General features: G+C 48.5%; 1 protein-coding gene across 3 annotated transcripts in view; it reads right to left on the bottom strand.

Moving 5' to 3' along the window:
- Positions 1 to 14,785, bottom strand: part of NSD1 (nuclear receptor binding SET domain protein 1) — a 61,175-nt gene extending 46,390 nt beyond the window's left edge. Inside the window, exons 1-2 of one of the 3 annotated variants that reach the window (XM_053991451.1) lie at positions 14,728 to 14,785; positions 13,025 to 13,683 (exon numbers count right to left, since the gene is read on the bottom strand). In XM_053991451.1, the coding sequence (XP_053847426.1) occupies positions 13,025 to 13,663 (639 nt within the window). In that variant the 5' untranslated portion in view covers positions 13,664 to 13,683; positions 14,728 to 14,785. Of the gene's footprint in view, positions 1 to 13,024; positions 13,689 to 14,727 lie in introns of those variants that run through there. The other 2 variants (XM_053991450.1, XM_053991449.1) reach the window with 2 other exon arrangements.

Raw genomic sequence — 14,785 nt, 5'->3', positions numbered from 1 at the left:
GAAACGGTGGCTTTCAAGAAACTATTCAGACAATGCCTAAACCTCTTTCCAAGAAGTCAGTAGCTATTCTCATTCCTGCCCAGTTTCCTCTCCCATTTCCCCAGCATTAGCAGTCAGGTGTTGGACTCACCATCACCCACCACAAAGTCCTCACCAGTGGGTCACAGGCAGATCAGGAAGCATCATGTCCTGAGGGAACCCTTGTGACAGGATGCACTGCAGCAGGTCACTGTCTTGCATATTTTTTTCTCTCTAGTCTCCCTAAATCCCACCAACCTGCCAGAGATGCTTTAACATTTTTTTCTTTACACGGAAAAAAAATCTGCTGGGGACTTTCAAAACGAGTAACACTGAACAGCCAACAGCAGAGGAGCAAAAGCAGCAGTTATTCTCCCTTCCAGGTACAGTTAAGTCTCATTCTTTAAACACTGCAGCATGATAGAAATATTATAGCCCCAAAGCATATATTTCTTATGTCAGAATACAACAAATTTCACTCCTATTAAAATTAGCATTTACTATGCCAAGATTAAACTGCTGATAAATCCTGCTGGCCAAAAATTTAGCCCTGCAGTAACAGTGACTTTCCTGTGAGCTAGGGAAAGCCAAAGTGTTTTAAAAAATAAACTTCAGATGTAGTCCCGTTCATCTGATCACAGCATTGTTCACCTTCAGAGCATGGAAATATTCAAGTATTTAAATAACAAGAAAATTTGTGAGCCAGATTGGGCAAGATCCATGTTGTAACCCAGTGGAGATACACTGAAGAAATTAAACCAGGTAGGAGCCTTGGTTAGTGAGGAAGGAAAGGACAGGACCTTCTCCACTGATAAGGAACAACACAGTTTTGTATTGTCTGATGTTCTCCTCAAGGGAGTCAGTACTGTCTACTCTGTTATCAAATGTTTGACATCAATTTGCTGTTCAGATGGGACAAGCTACAGCCTAAACCTGAGATGGTGTGCTGCATTTCAGATCCCTCTGTGCTATTTTTGGACAAAACAAGACTGTACCTTGCAGATGTTTTTCATCAAACCCTCTCCACCAAAGACCCCAAATAATCACTGTGGAAGGGGTCACAAGCCAAGATTCAGCAGCAGGATGACACAAAAACCACCTGCAAAGTCACCTCTTGAATTTGAACTACGCCAACCAAACACACCAGTCTGCAACTCACTAAGTGAAATAGCAAACGTTGGCGCTCAGCTTCATGAGAAGGATGCTTTCTATTTGAAAGCCAAGTACTTTTACCCTCCTGAAATTCTCACCATACTGCAAATAATGAAACATATCAAGCAAAGAAAGCTTAAATTTCCAAGTGCTTTTATTTTGGTAAACATACTGTCAATCCTCAACTGTCCTCACTAATCTTCCTCCCTCGAAAATAACCACATCATTAAAAAGTGGAAAAAATAACCCTTATCCAGTAACCACTCTTGGCTCTGTCACTAGAAGCTGTTATTCAATTCATTCATCTTGCTGGACGAAGTGGCACAAAGCAGAAGCCCACAAACACAGACAATGCTGACAGCCACAGGCTGCACCTTTCCTGCAGCACTGGACATCTCTGAATAAAAATCAGAGCAGCACCAGCCTCTCCAGTGCAGCTGGAGACGCAGCTGCAGACACCCCACGTGCCCCAACAGCGTGACCAGGGATGTGACCACCTTGGCAGAGCCACAGCAAGACTGAACTGCACACAAAGGGGCAGAGATATGTCTGCTGGTACAGGCAATTTCAAATTTGCAATTTCATATAGCCAAAAATACATCTGTCCAGAGATCAAGCACTGATCTGCAGCCATTGTAGCCCTGCACACTTCCAATTCAGACCTGCTTTGGAAAGCCATCGTGGAAATACTTGGCCAAGAAAGCCCCATTACAGTTTATTCCTGACTTAATTATAAACAATGTTACTCAATGAAGCCAGGGACAGAACATGTTTTGCAGAAAGGCTGGGGCAGCAAAAGACACTGTGTGTAAGGATGATGAAGAAAAGCAAGAAAGAAGCCACTGATCCCCCAAAAATAATGGAGGAAGATTTTGCCAAGCCTGTTTCAGGCACGAACTGAACAAAATCAAAGCCAAGGATGAAAATAAAAGGAGGTGGCCACATCCAAAGGGTAATTAACCAATACAGTGTAAACAATGACACTAATAACCTTTTCCTCTGAGTGTAGAGCAGATACCTGCCCAGGGCCCTGCAGCAGCAGCATGGGATATCTCCTGAGCAGATCTCACCACGCTGGTAGCTGCAGGTGAGTCACACCCACACATGAGCCGGCCCAAACATCACTGCCAGGGGCAGAAACAGCAACAACCCTGCCCCATGAACTTCCAGTGCTCTCTTCAAACCTTCTCATTCCCAGGCCAGCAACTCTCATGCTTCTCCCTGCATTCCATCTATGCCCAGGATAAAGTTTTTCCCAATACCTGCTTCTCATTAGTTAAAACTGGAAGCTTGCTGAGGATCAGTCCACAGCCTGCCCCCCCCCCCCACCATCTTTTATTCCTTTAAGTTTAGTGATCATTAATTTTTTCCTAACAGGATGAGATGATAAGAAGTCCATCTAATTGCTACGAGCCACTAATGCCAGATATGGCTGAACTGGCTGAAGAGCAACAGCTTTTTTACCAGAAATAAACCCTACCAAAATGAACTTGAGGGAAAGATGACATTTGAAGGCACCTGGATAGCCTGGGCCTGACAGTCTGCTGGAGAGGGACTTCTTACAAGGACACAGAGTGACAGAACAAGGGGGAATGGCCATAATCTGTGAGTAGGTTTAGATTAAATGTGAGGAAGAAATTCTTCCCTGTGAAGGCAGTGAGGCCCTGGTACACATAGCCCAGAGATGCTGTGGCTGCCCCTGGATCCCTGGAAGTGCCCAAGGTCAGGCTGGATGGAGCTCTGAGCAATCTCATCTAACAGAAGGTGTCCCAGGGCATTGGAACTACATTGTCTTTAAGGCCCCTTCGAACCCAAACCATTCTGTGATTCTACAAAGAAGTTATCCACTAACACAACCAGCCCCACAGATGGTGTCACAGGTGCCCTGTGCCTAGGACAGGCCACTCCCAGCTCCTGCCATTTCGGTGGAACAGGTTATTCACCCTCTGCCCTCACAAAGGAGAGGCAGCAACTGGGGCAAGTTTTCCCTATTAAAATACTCCCAGAACAAACCTGGAAGGGCATTGCTAAAGCCACCCCAAGAGCCTTCAGGAGATGGAACTTCCCTCCAGCTACAGCACAACCTCACTGAGTTAGCAGAGTTTAAGACAAACCAGAGCAGTTTTAACCTCAGCACTGAGCTGTCCATACAGCTCCTGTCCCAGGGGATCCAGATCCTTTAACTCTGGTCATAGAAATGAAGCAGCCATTCCCATACAGTGACTGCTGCTGACAGACAGTTAAAAGGTCAACTCCTACCTCTGTACTGCTCTTAATGAAGGGAGAATGGAAAGAAGTCTGAGTGATCCATGGTTCATGACTTCACTCAGCCCCAACGCTTGTGCACTGAGAAATGAACAGACACAGAGAGAAGAGAGGAATTGGGAAATAACCTTTGCTTGAGAATGCTGCATGGAAAGGTAAAAAGGAGGAGACTAAGAACAACAACAAAGCAAATCAGTAACTGCTTGTGATGGAAGCCAGAAATAATAATTCTCATTAGCAAAGATTCATGTTTTAAAGAACATTTTCTGAAATCAAAACCAAATCGATTGAAAAAAAAAAAAAAAAACCAAGAGAATTGAGAATTAAATTGTATATACTTGACAGCTTAAGAAATATTTGAAAAGAAGCAAGCAGAGATCACCAAAGTTTCCTCCATATAAAGTGCCATTACCAAGCACAGGAGCTTTAAGCCTTTACAGAGAGAAGCTGCAATGCTGACCCTGCACTCCCTGTGACAAAACTTACAGGAATCAATCCCTGCACAGGGAAAGGCCCAACTGGAGTCCATATGGACAAAACCCCCACCCAAACCACAGCACGTAATGGCATATCTGAAGAAACCAGAGTAATAATCACACTGGCACTTTATGGCAAGCTTCAAATCAAACAGAGCAGCTGGAGAAGCCTGCTGGAAGCCCATGGGCAGCCTGTACTGCTGGGGACCTGGGGACATGCTCTTTGTCCCAGCTGCTCCAGTCTTCTTCAGCTTCAGCACTGCAGCAAAAAGCAAACAGGTGTCTGACCTACATTCATGTCTGAGAAGGTACACTACCTCTTACCTTGGATGATTATCATCCAAATGTGTTAAATACTCACTAATCAAATATTCACTAGCAAAAAATACAGCAGAGATTATGACAGAAACCAAACTTTTGTTATCAACGTGCTTGTGGGTATTTGTTGTCTTTGGCCAGTTTTTACTACCATCTTCCAGGGTACTGAAGTTTTTCAGTTTTTCTTATGTACATATGAACCACCCTGGAAGGTTAAAATTAAGAGAGCAGCTTGGACTACTTTGAGGATTCCTACATCCTGAAGCATTTCTATCAAGAGTTATCCACATACAGATATTAAATAAAGAATGTACCTACAAGAGAGAACACGAAGTTTCATTCTCCAAGATAACTGGGTAACAGCATCCCTGTTTCACTCAGTGGGGATAGTTTTCCTTATGGATTGGATGGAAGAACAGTGCAAGAGAAAGTTTTGGCACTTCAGCATCCTAACTACCAGAAAGGCACCTGACAGCAATGTTTGAGGGAGGCAGGAGGAGGAAGTGGGAGAGAAGGGGTGTGATCTCATCCAGATCCCCTATGGAAAGAAATCCACTAACATACAGAAGACTTCAGACCACTTCTAGGAGCCTGAAGCAGAAGCAAAGGACAGACTCTGATACTTGCTTATCTGCACACATTTTAAATGATAAACCACATTCTCTTTAAATCTGGCTCTTTTAATCAGCACTAATTGTTCCAGTGAGCGATGAACTGCTGGCATTACCAAAACTTTGCACATTCTCACAAAGAACAATTACCAACAAATATCTTCTTATGTCAGAGAACAAGCAAAAAAAACACAAACTGAAACCAGGTCATCAGATTTGTCCCCTTCTCAGCCTTACTTTTGTGCTCCTCTATGTATTATCAAATTGCTCACAAGCAAGACATCGGATAAACACAGTGTTCATTTTTCAGACATGAAGTTTCTAAATCCATGAAATGAAAAACAGATTCAAACTATGCAAAATGAAACTTGGCTAGTTTAATTTATATATGTATGCTCTATTCATTACAGCTTAAGCTGTAACCAGAGTGAAGCAGAACTAGAGAACAACATGTACAGTGCAAAGAGTGAATACTGTACTAAAACCTCAACTGCTAGAAACTGTGAGTTTGGGTTGAATTAAATTAAATTAACTGGCTTATTGATTGTTTTGGTTTGGTTGTTGATGTTGCTTGGGTTTAAGTTCATGGGATTCTTTAAAAGCAACAAACATTTAAGGGGGGCTTACAAATCTCATTTTCTGCAAAAGTTTTTATTTACCTACAGGAATGGAAGGGGTAATCCCACTTTGCTAGTCCAAATAAAAAGATGCCTCTTACACAAAACCATAACCTCCTGAAAATGAGGTGGCATTCAGCATGTAAGTCCCCCTACCCAATGACACCATTTTCCCAAAAGAAACAAAATTTCTATTAATATAAAATTAAGTTTGAATTTGCACTTAAAACTTCAACTGCTTTTTTTGAGTTCCTACTAAAACTGAAATCAGAATTTTTGAACACTAGCAGGGCAATAAATTTATCTTGTGCTTATTTATTTTTTCTTTATTTTCTCTTATTTATTTATTTCTTCTTATATCCACAGTCAAAGCCATGACCTGAGGAAGGTTCATGCTTCAGGCACCAGGTACTATAAACTTATGCTTCCAAACCTTTCTGTGATGAATCCAGCTTCCTAAGCATTGTGAACATACTGTGAGAGGACTGCCAACTAAGAGGAAGAGGACCAAGAGGAACCTGACTTATTTTACTGCTGTTATTTAGAAATCTGTGGGCAGTCACCACATTAGCCAGAACAGGAGCTAGTCTGAACAGGTGCTTGGGGAAAACCAAACAACAAAGTAACATCAGGGCAAGGGGAGGAACTATTAAAAGGGTGATAACCACTCTGCTCCTCACCCTTCTTGTGAGGCAACAGCAGGTTTCTATCTTTCCACCAACAATGGGAGGGCAAAGTCATGAACACACTCCTCCAAAACAAGTGGAACATGGAAGCTTCAAGCAGGGCTGAGGGCAAGAGCCTCACTGCACACTCAGCACTGCAGGAGCTGAAAAAGAAACTGGCAGTTTCCAGTGTGCTGAGATACTACTGTGCAGGAAATTCACTGTTCACTTTTTCCTAGAGACTACCACACCAAAAAACATTCCATCCTCTGGCTTGGATGCAACACTTGAATTGCTCCACCCAACTCAACACTTCTGGTCTCTCACATGCAAAAGTCAATGCCTGAAAATATAAAAGGAGTCCCCAGTGCATTATTTCTGATGAGTGTTTGAAGGTTAAAACAAATTACTCTGCTATTTTATTGTATAACTATTTTACTGTATAACTGTTTTTTCCTAAAAAGCCCAGCAGTGGGATGTGCTATCTCCAGCAGCATCCACAGCTGTCCCAATTACTGCACACAACCAACAGAACAAGTCCCCTACCAAGAACTCACTCAAAGCTTTTCTTGCCAACCCTTCCTACCCCAGTGGCCTACTCCATGAGGAGGAGGATGGAAAAACACATGGGGAAGCCTCCAGGACTAGAGATGTGCTGCCCTTTCCATGTGATTCAGCCACCAACAGTGCTCCCAAAACACCCCCCTCCCTGATGCCACTCATGCAGTGCCCCTTCCACCTGCAGCCTTGCTCTTCACCCAGAACCCAAGCAGCACCTCAGCCCCACAGAGACAGCAGGGATGCTGCTGGCTGCTGGAAAAGCCATTCATTCACCTGTGGATTTGTGCAGCTCCAGCACTGCTAAGGCTACAACCAGTCCAGGCAATGAGCTGGGACAACTTAGCACAACCCTTCGGCCCTGGCTGTGCTAGGGACAGCAGTGAAGGCATCCAGCCAGGACCAGCCTGTCCTTGAGAGGGGAAGAAGTGATATACAAGGTGACTTTTCTCCCAACTTCTCTTTGCCATTTTTCCAAAGAACCGTGTGAGATAAATCTTAATGATAACCACGAAGAGTCAGCATGTCAATTTTAACAAGTGCTTTGCCATTCTTCAGTAGAGGCAAGACACACTGCTGAAATTCCTCTGGGCTTCATCAATGCTTTTGGACACAAAAGAGATGGATGCACACCCAGGCCATCTTTATCTCTGTCACACATTTAATCACTGCTGCAGAGCTACTGTGAGCAGCCAAACTGGAACCAGATTTCTAATGTAACAAGAACAGAACACTTCAGCTGGCACCTGCTCCAACACATGGCACCATCTTTCCCTCTCCGTGGCACTGGGGTCAGGAGCAACCACTCAGATCAGCCAAAGCAATGCCTGTACTCCTACCCAGGACTGAACCAGTGGGGCTCCAAACTTTCCACCTCACAGTTTTCCTCAGCATGGCACCACAGCTCTGCAGCCATGGCAAACTCCCTCGTGTTACCATTCTTCACCAGATGGCTCTGTGCAGACAGAACAAAACACAGGTCATAGTTTTTTTGGTATTAAAAGTGGCATTCACCTAAACTGTTGAGTTTTTTAACTCCTAGGACAACCCCTTGCCTGATTTCTTCTTTGCAATGTTTCTATTCCCTTTGCCTTTCTAAATGCCAGAGCAAATAATTGAAAAGCAATCAAAATTACTATACATAAGCTGTCAGTCACAGGCAGGAAAAGCAGAAGTATATTCCAAGCAACTGCATTGAAAATCGACCATCATCCATAACACCAATTTCTCAGTTACAAATATATTTTTAATACAATCTCAATTATATCTTAGAGAATACTGTTTTTTTTCTTGGGGCTCAAGTAGCTTATTGAGTTCAAGTATATTTAGAGTTCACCTCTCGAGTGAGCTACAGATTTGTTAACTTGGAGACATTTTAAAAAACTCAATAATTGTTGCACATCACACAGTTTAACCCCACTTCTGGGAACAAGGGTATAATAAGGTACAACAAGAAGCTGCTACATTGCAAGAGGCATCCATGACTTAATGCAGAATATGCTGCTCTGAAGTCAAAGGTTACTGCTATAGCATCAAACTGAGCCACTAACATTGATTTTACCAAGGCTTGAGAAGGAATTGTAAGAGTAAAATTTGAATCACTACCTTCAACAACCTAAGATCCGTTAGGAAAAAAAGGTTCAAGTTGTGGGAAACACACTCTTCCAAAAGAAATCACCAGCACATATAGTCATTTAGAAGAGTCTGAGAAGCAGCTTCCAACCCCAAAAAAACACCTGCAAAAGCCAATTTAATTGCTACTATTGCCAGACTTACAACTGCAAACAGTATATTAACCGGGACATTGTTTGAACAACTTCTGCTCAAGTTTTAAAAGTAAGTTTTAAATTTGGAAAGCAGAAATTACAGAGGTTTCTGTCATTATATCCAGTAAAACATCACTTTCAAAACTGTCCAATCTGCAAGAAAATATCTCTGGTTTTGCTATTTGCAAACAGACAGGTTCAGCTTCAGAACATGAACCGCAAAGGCATCAGTCATTCAAATTTCACACGGCACACCAGGTATTTTCTAGAGAAACCAAGTCATTTCCTGTAACACAACATACACAAACAAATATTTCACACTTAAAACAGCAATCAGAGAACAAATACAATGAAACAAGGAGAGGAAGGGCAATCTCAGCCAAATGCTATGATAAAACGCTTCCAGCATCCAACCTGCTGTGCAGGAGAGCTCTGGATTCTACAGACTGTTCAAAACCCTCAGAATGAGATGCTCTCACACCCTCACACACTGCAAGTCCTGCTATGACAGCTCCTAACACCCCTCCCCACTCACACCTCCACCATGACCAGGTGGCAATGCAGCATCATCACACTGTGAAAGCATGAAGTCATTAAGGACCTCAAAATTTATGGTCAAGCAATAACGCAGGCAAGGACAGGGTCCTCACAGTGGAAATTCCCATTCTTCTGGACACTCACTGAAGTCCTTTATAGTTAAGTTTAGAGCTATTTGAAACAGGAATGCCCTTCAGTACAAGGCCTGGTGGGTGCCATCAGGCTGCACAGCAAGGCAAGATGCAGCTACGGGCTCTTTTCTGTGAAATAATACCATCTTCTAAACAGTGTAAATCCTAGTGGCAAAGTGGGATGTGTGCCAGATCAGAGGCATGGGGACAGTAGCACACAAAGACCCTGTTCTCTCCAGATGCACAGAGCAGTACATGATGCTTGCAGGAATCACTGACAGCCAAACAGAATTCATCTCCTCACCAGGAAGATGTCAACTGACCAAGAAAATTTATGTTCCCTGCTAAAACAAACAAACCACTGCCATATCTACTGTATCTCAGGGATATAATGTTATCAGTAGTTAGTTACACCTTGGATCAACAGTCTGTAGTAGGAGATTCTTTCAGAAATGTTTACAGGAGTAGCAAGGATCACGTGGCTTTAGTTCCTTCATTTTATTTTTAGCAGATAGAGAAATGGCACCAGACACATCGGTTAATAGACCAAGCACCGGGATAACTCACACAGGCAACACCAACACTTTAAAATGAAAGTACCCTCTCAGAGCTGCAGATCAGAACAGAACTCAAGTTCATAATGGATTAATCTAGAGAGGACTCTGCTGGCCTTCAGTACTTCTAACACAGTGCAAACAATGTGATTCTGGTAAAGCAAAAACCTTCCAGGAGCCTTACACACATGCCTCACTTATTCCTCACACCCAGCCTCTGGAAGCAGCCATTCTTAGGGATAAAACATCTGGCTCTACATTTCCCTGTACCTCATTTCCTCACTGTCATTACCCAAACATCACACTCCTGCATCGTGGGAATGGACAATAAGGAAATAATAATAAAAAGCAACATTGAGCCTCATGCAAGCCTCTGCACATCCTGAAGCCCCATGGAGGAAACAGCTTGAGAATGCAAAATGTACACACAGTAGGAGTGGCCCAGATGTACCTGAATCCAAGAACTCTCTGCTTCCTCAAACGCTCAACTCTGCAAATCAAATGGCTCAAAAATACTTCGTGTGTAGTAACTAAAAACCAACAAGCCAACAAACTGAAGTATTAAGGCATCAAAAGTTACATTAGAAGAGCAAATTTTCCACATGACAGTTCTGCAAGAAACAACTCCACCTTGCTCCAATTCCTCAGCATCTAAATTCAAGCAGTATCTATGGCACTCAGACCTTCAGTGGCTGTACCCACCCTCCCCAGCACTGGAGTCTGGACTCATGTCTCCCTCCAACTCACATAATGCTGCTCGGGGCCTCTGCAACTTGGAAATGCCAGGAGAGCACTACAGACAAACTCACTTTAGGATGGTAAAGAACAGAGGTATCCAAGAACAACAACCCATTTAAATTTAAAGGGCCATAGCCCAACATGTGCACAAAGCAGCAAGCCAGCAGCTGCCAGCAGTCACTGCATCACCACCTCTGGAGAACAAGACCCAAGAATTGATACCATCATTTCCTTCCCTACAAGACAAAATCTGTCAGGAGCTGCTGGAAACTCCAGACACCCTTAAGGGAAGATTAAGTGGCACTTAAAATAGTTTTAGTTCAGAATATGCACATCTCCCTTTACAACTGAATGGTACCTGAGCAACCTCCCCTGTTTGGGGAAATGTTTGAGAGCAGCGGGTGCCAGGGCCATTAACAAATCCCCATGAAAAACAATACCTGCAACCACCCCTCCTGCCCAGAGGCATTACTTAAATGCTGGACTTTGCATCTCACTTAAGACTAAACCAAATTCTGGCCCTTCTGCTGCAAGCACTCTTGACAATTCAAAGCAAGTATCTATTCTTACAAGGGGCAGACACAGACATGGGAGATACACACACACACTTCCCTCTTGGCAAAACAGGAAGTTTGAGCAGCAGTGGCACACTCAGAGCCATGAGCTTCAAAAATAAAAGCTCTGAGACAGTCATGCTGTACAGTGGAGGAGCCCCATCAAAAAGCAGCATAAAGCTGATACCTGTAAGAGTAGCCCAGCTATGACAAACAGCTGTGCAGAACTTCCAGGGATTCATTATGCTTTTTTTGGGGTGGGTTTTTGTTTTAAGTTTTAGCAAGTTCTCAAAAGAAATTTATTCCAGTTACCAAACACAGATGAGACTGGCGTTAAACGCCTAAATGAATACATGACCTGAAGAGCAAACCTGAATATTTCTAGCTACTATGTCATGTTCAACCATTAAAAGATTTGAATTGCCTCAGAGGTAACTTGGCACTTGGCCCTGTCTTTTCCCATTCCACAAACAGTAGGGCTAAAATAAAGGACCACTCAGACAACATGCATTTACTTACTGGAGAAAGAATGCAGGACTTAGGGAAAGCAGGACCCCAGGCTGCCTAAAAAATGCTTTTCTTCTTTGCATTTTTTTAAGGAATGCAGCTGTGCTTTCAAGTCACCAGAACAACGCAGTAAGACTAACTACAGCACACAGGTAAGGCAGTTTTACTGAAAAGTCAACCCTCGTTGCATATTCAAATAACAGGCTCTGTCACTAGGGCGGTTTTATCACTCTACCAGCTGCAGTTCTGTGGAGCACGTTGTAAAGGCAACTGTTGTGAAAGTACCTCTGCGAGCTTCTGTTTACAAAGTGAGACCCTCCCACAACTGCATCACCGAGCACATGTCTGCGAGAGATCCCTGCTTTCCTCTGCAAAACAAAGCTGAAGAGATGCACAAACCTCAGACCCACGGCAGCCTCTCACCACCAGAGACCGAGGGATTCTTCCCAAGGAACGCTGAAGAGTGTAAACTGTTCCACAAAAAAATTAAGCTGCTGTCAGCATTTTCCTCAAATCGCCCCTTGCACGGGCACTCTGTGACAAGGTCTCCCCACCTCCCAGAGCAGACAGCAGGAACACTGAGTGTTCCCAAAGGAACACAGTCCTGCCTCCCAAGCACTGCACGCACCAGCACGATCTGTCCGGCATCAGCGGCTCTACTAAAATTAAAGAGCAAGATGGTTTCGGTATTAGTCCTATCAAAGGAGCTAATCTTCAAACCCTGCATCAATACTTTAAGTCCAGAGTATCCTCCAGCAGGGAACCTTGAGGCTGAAAAACATATTGAAGAAATACACAAGAAAAAACCAAAAGAACCGAAAACTGCAGGAAATATACATATATGGCTGCAAATAAAAGGTTACACTGAGAAACATCTCTTATACGCGGATTCAAAAGCACATTACACAAAAAAAAAAGCTATATGCATCTATCTCCTTTCAGAACTCCTACTACAGTTCCATCAGGTTTGCTTCTTATCAGTTATATTATAATTAAAGGAATTTGTGAGTGTAGAGAGAAATTAATTAAAAAAAAAAAAAAAAGTCCGCCTGAATAAGAGGCAAGGTTTGCTGCCCGTGAGGTCTGTCAGGCCATGACACGGCCTCTCCCCGGCCACCACCAAGGTCTCACAGCTCGGGAACTTCAGGCCCGGCCAGACAAAGAGCCTCTGACAGCGTTCAGCCGGAGCGGCAGGAGATGGGAACGCTCCCTCCTGCCCTCCTCATCTGCACTGCGCTCAAAAAAAACCCCTTCCAACGGGGAAAAAACTCCACCGAACTCCGCAGCGAGTCGCTGGGCAGAAGGCTGATGCCTCTTATTCCTGACGGGAGAAAAAGCGGTGGGGGGAGCGCGGGCGGCCGCGGCGGGACACAGGTGCGCGGTGAGCGCGGTGACAGCCCGCGCCGGCCCCGGCAGCGTCCCCTCGCTCGGTAAGATGGCTCCCATCCTCCAGGGTGCCGGGGCGAGGGAGGCAGCGCGGCCGGCCCGGCCCGGCCCTGCCGCACCGCAAAATGGCAGCGGCCACGGCCCCCCCGCCCGCGCCCCGACGGTGCTTACGAGTTGCAGGGCCGCCGAGGACTCCGGCTGCTCCCCGGGGCCGCCGTCCGGCACGGACTCGGCCGGCTGCAGGCGGCTGTCGGGGCCCCGCTGCGGAGCTGAGCGGCCGCGGCTCCGCGGGCCGGGCTCTGTCGCCGCCTCCTCCTCGTCGTCGTCGTCGTCGTCCTCCTCCTCTTCCTCGTAGTCGTAGTCGTCGTCGTCGTAGTCGTCGTCGTCGTCGTCGTCCTCCTCCTCCTCCGGAGTCTCGGCGCCCTCCTCCTCCTCCAGCGCCTCCTCTCCACCGTCCCGCAGGAGCAGGGGGAAGGCCCGGGCCCCGCGGGGCACGTCGGCCGCAGAGTCCTGCGCCGCGGGCAGGCGGGGGCCCGGCGAGCCAGGGTCGGGCAGGGCCTCAGCGCCGTCGGCGGCACCGCCGAGGTACTCGGCGTTGATCATGGAAGCCAAGTCCTGCAGCCGGCGCAGCGGGATGTAGCAGGACGACGGGTCCTGGCCGTAGCCGGGCTTGGCGGCCGCCAGCTGCATGGCGGGCGGCTCGGGGCCGCGGGCCTCGCCGAAGGGGCCGCCCTTGGGCTCGGCGGCCGACAGCGAGGTGCCGAAGGGGACGAGGCAGCTGCGGCGGCTCACTTCGCAGGCCTGCTCCATGCCGGGCGGCGGGCATCCACCTGCGGGCACAGCACAATGGGGTCAGCCCAGCCTGCACCGCAAAATGGCAGCCGCACCCGGGGGCCGCGCTGAGCTCCGCCGGCCCCGCTCCGCCACCGCCGGATTACAGGCCCCAGGCCCGCGGCCCGGCCACCCCGGCTCGGCTCGGCACGGCCGGCGCCGGGGTCGCTCGCCCTGCTGAGCGCTGCCGCAGGGCCGCCGCTCACCTGCGGGTGCCGCGGGCGGCTCGGCGCCTGCCCCCGGAGCGGGCGGATGGGGAGACGCGCCGACCCGGCCCGGCCAGGCCCCGCCGCCGCTCCGCCGCCTCCCTCCTCCTCCCTCCCCCGCATGCGCGCGCCCGACGCCGCCGCCGCCATCCCGCGAGGGCGCGCGCCCGCCCCGCGCGCCCCCGCTCTTGGGGTTCGGCGGCCGCGGCCAATCAGCGCGCGCGCCCGCGCGGGCCTGGCCCCCCCCCCTTCCACCCCCCCCCCCTTCCACCCCCCCCCCCCCGCACGAGCACACCCCCCCCCCTCGACGGCCCCCCCCACCCCATCTCGGGAGGGGGAGGTGGGCAGGGGGCGCTCAGTGCTGCCCCCCCCCGGCGCGCCCCGGCCCGGCCCGGCCCGGCCTGCCCCGCTCCCCGCATCCCCCCACCCGGCACCGCGGCCTCGGGGCCGCCGCCCGCACCTCCATCGTAGGCGGCGGCAGGGGGCACCGGGCGGGATGGGACGGGGCGGCCCCGCAGTGTCTCCCCCGCCGCTCCCCACCCCCCCCCCCCCTTACGCCGGGCAGGCCGCGGGCCTGCGAACGGCGGCGGAGCGGTCGCCAACAAAATGGAGTCGGCCAGGCCCTGCGCCCCGGAGGGGCACCCGGGCGGCGCCGGCCCCCGTGCACCGCTCGGCACCGCTCCCGGCCCCCCGGTGCCCGCGGGCGGTCAGCGGGGGCGGATGGCGCGGGTCGCCGCCCACCGCCGCTGGGCTCGGGTTACCCCCTGCCATTGTCCGCCGCGCCCCGCGGGCCGGCCCGGCGCCCCCGCCGCGCTCCCCCGCCGCCCTTCCGCGCACCGGCGGGCCGGGCCGTCGCCCTCCGCGGGGCTGCCGTGTAGAGCCGTGCGAGCCTTGC

This window comes from Vidua macroura, chromosome 15, assembly GCF_024509145.1.
Source record: "Vidua macroura isolate BioBank_ID:100142 chromosome 15, ASM2450914v1, whole genome shotgun sequence".
Lineage (NCBI taxonomy): Eukaryota > Metazoa > Chordata > Aves > Passeriformes > Viduidae > Vidua > Vidua macroura.
The sequence above is the reverse complement of the archived record's forward strand: the minus strand, read 5'-3'. Positions and strand labels throughout refer to the sequence as shown.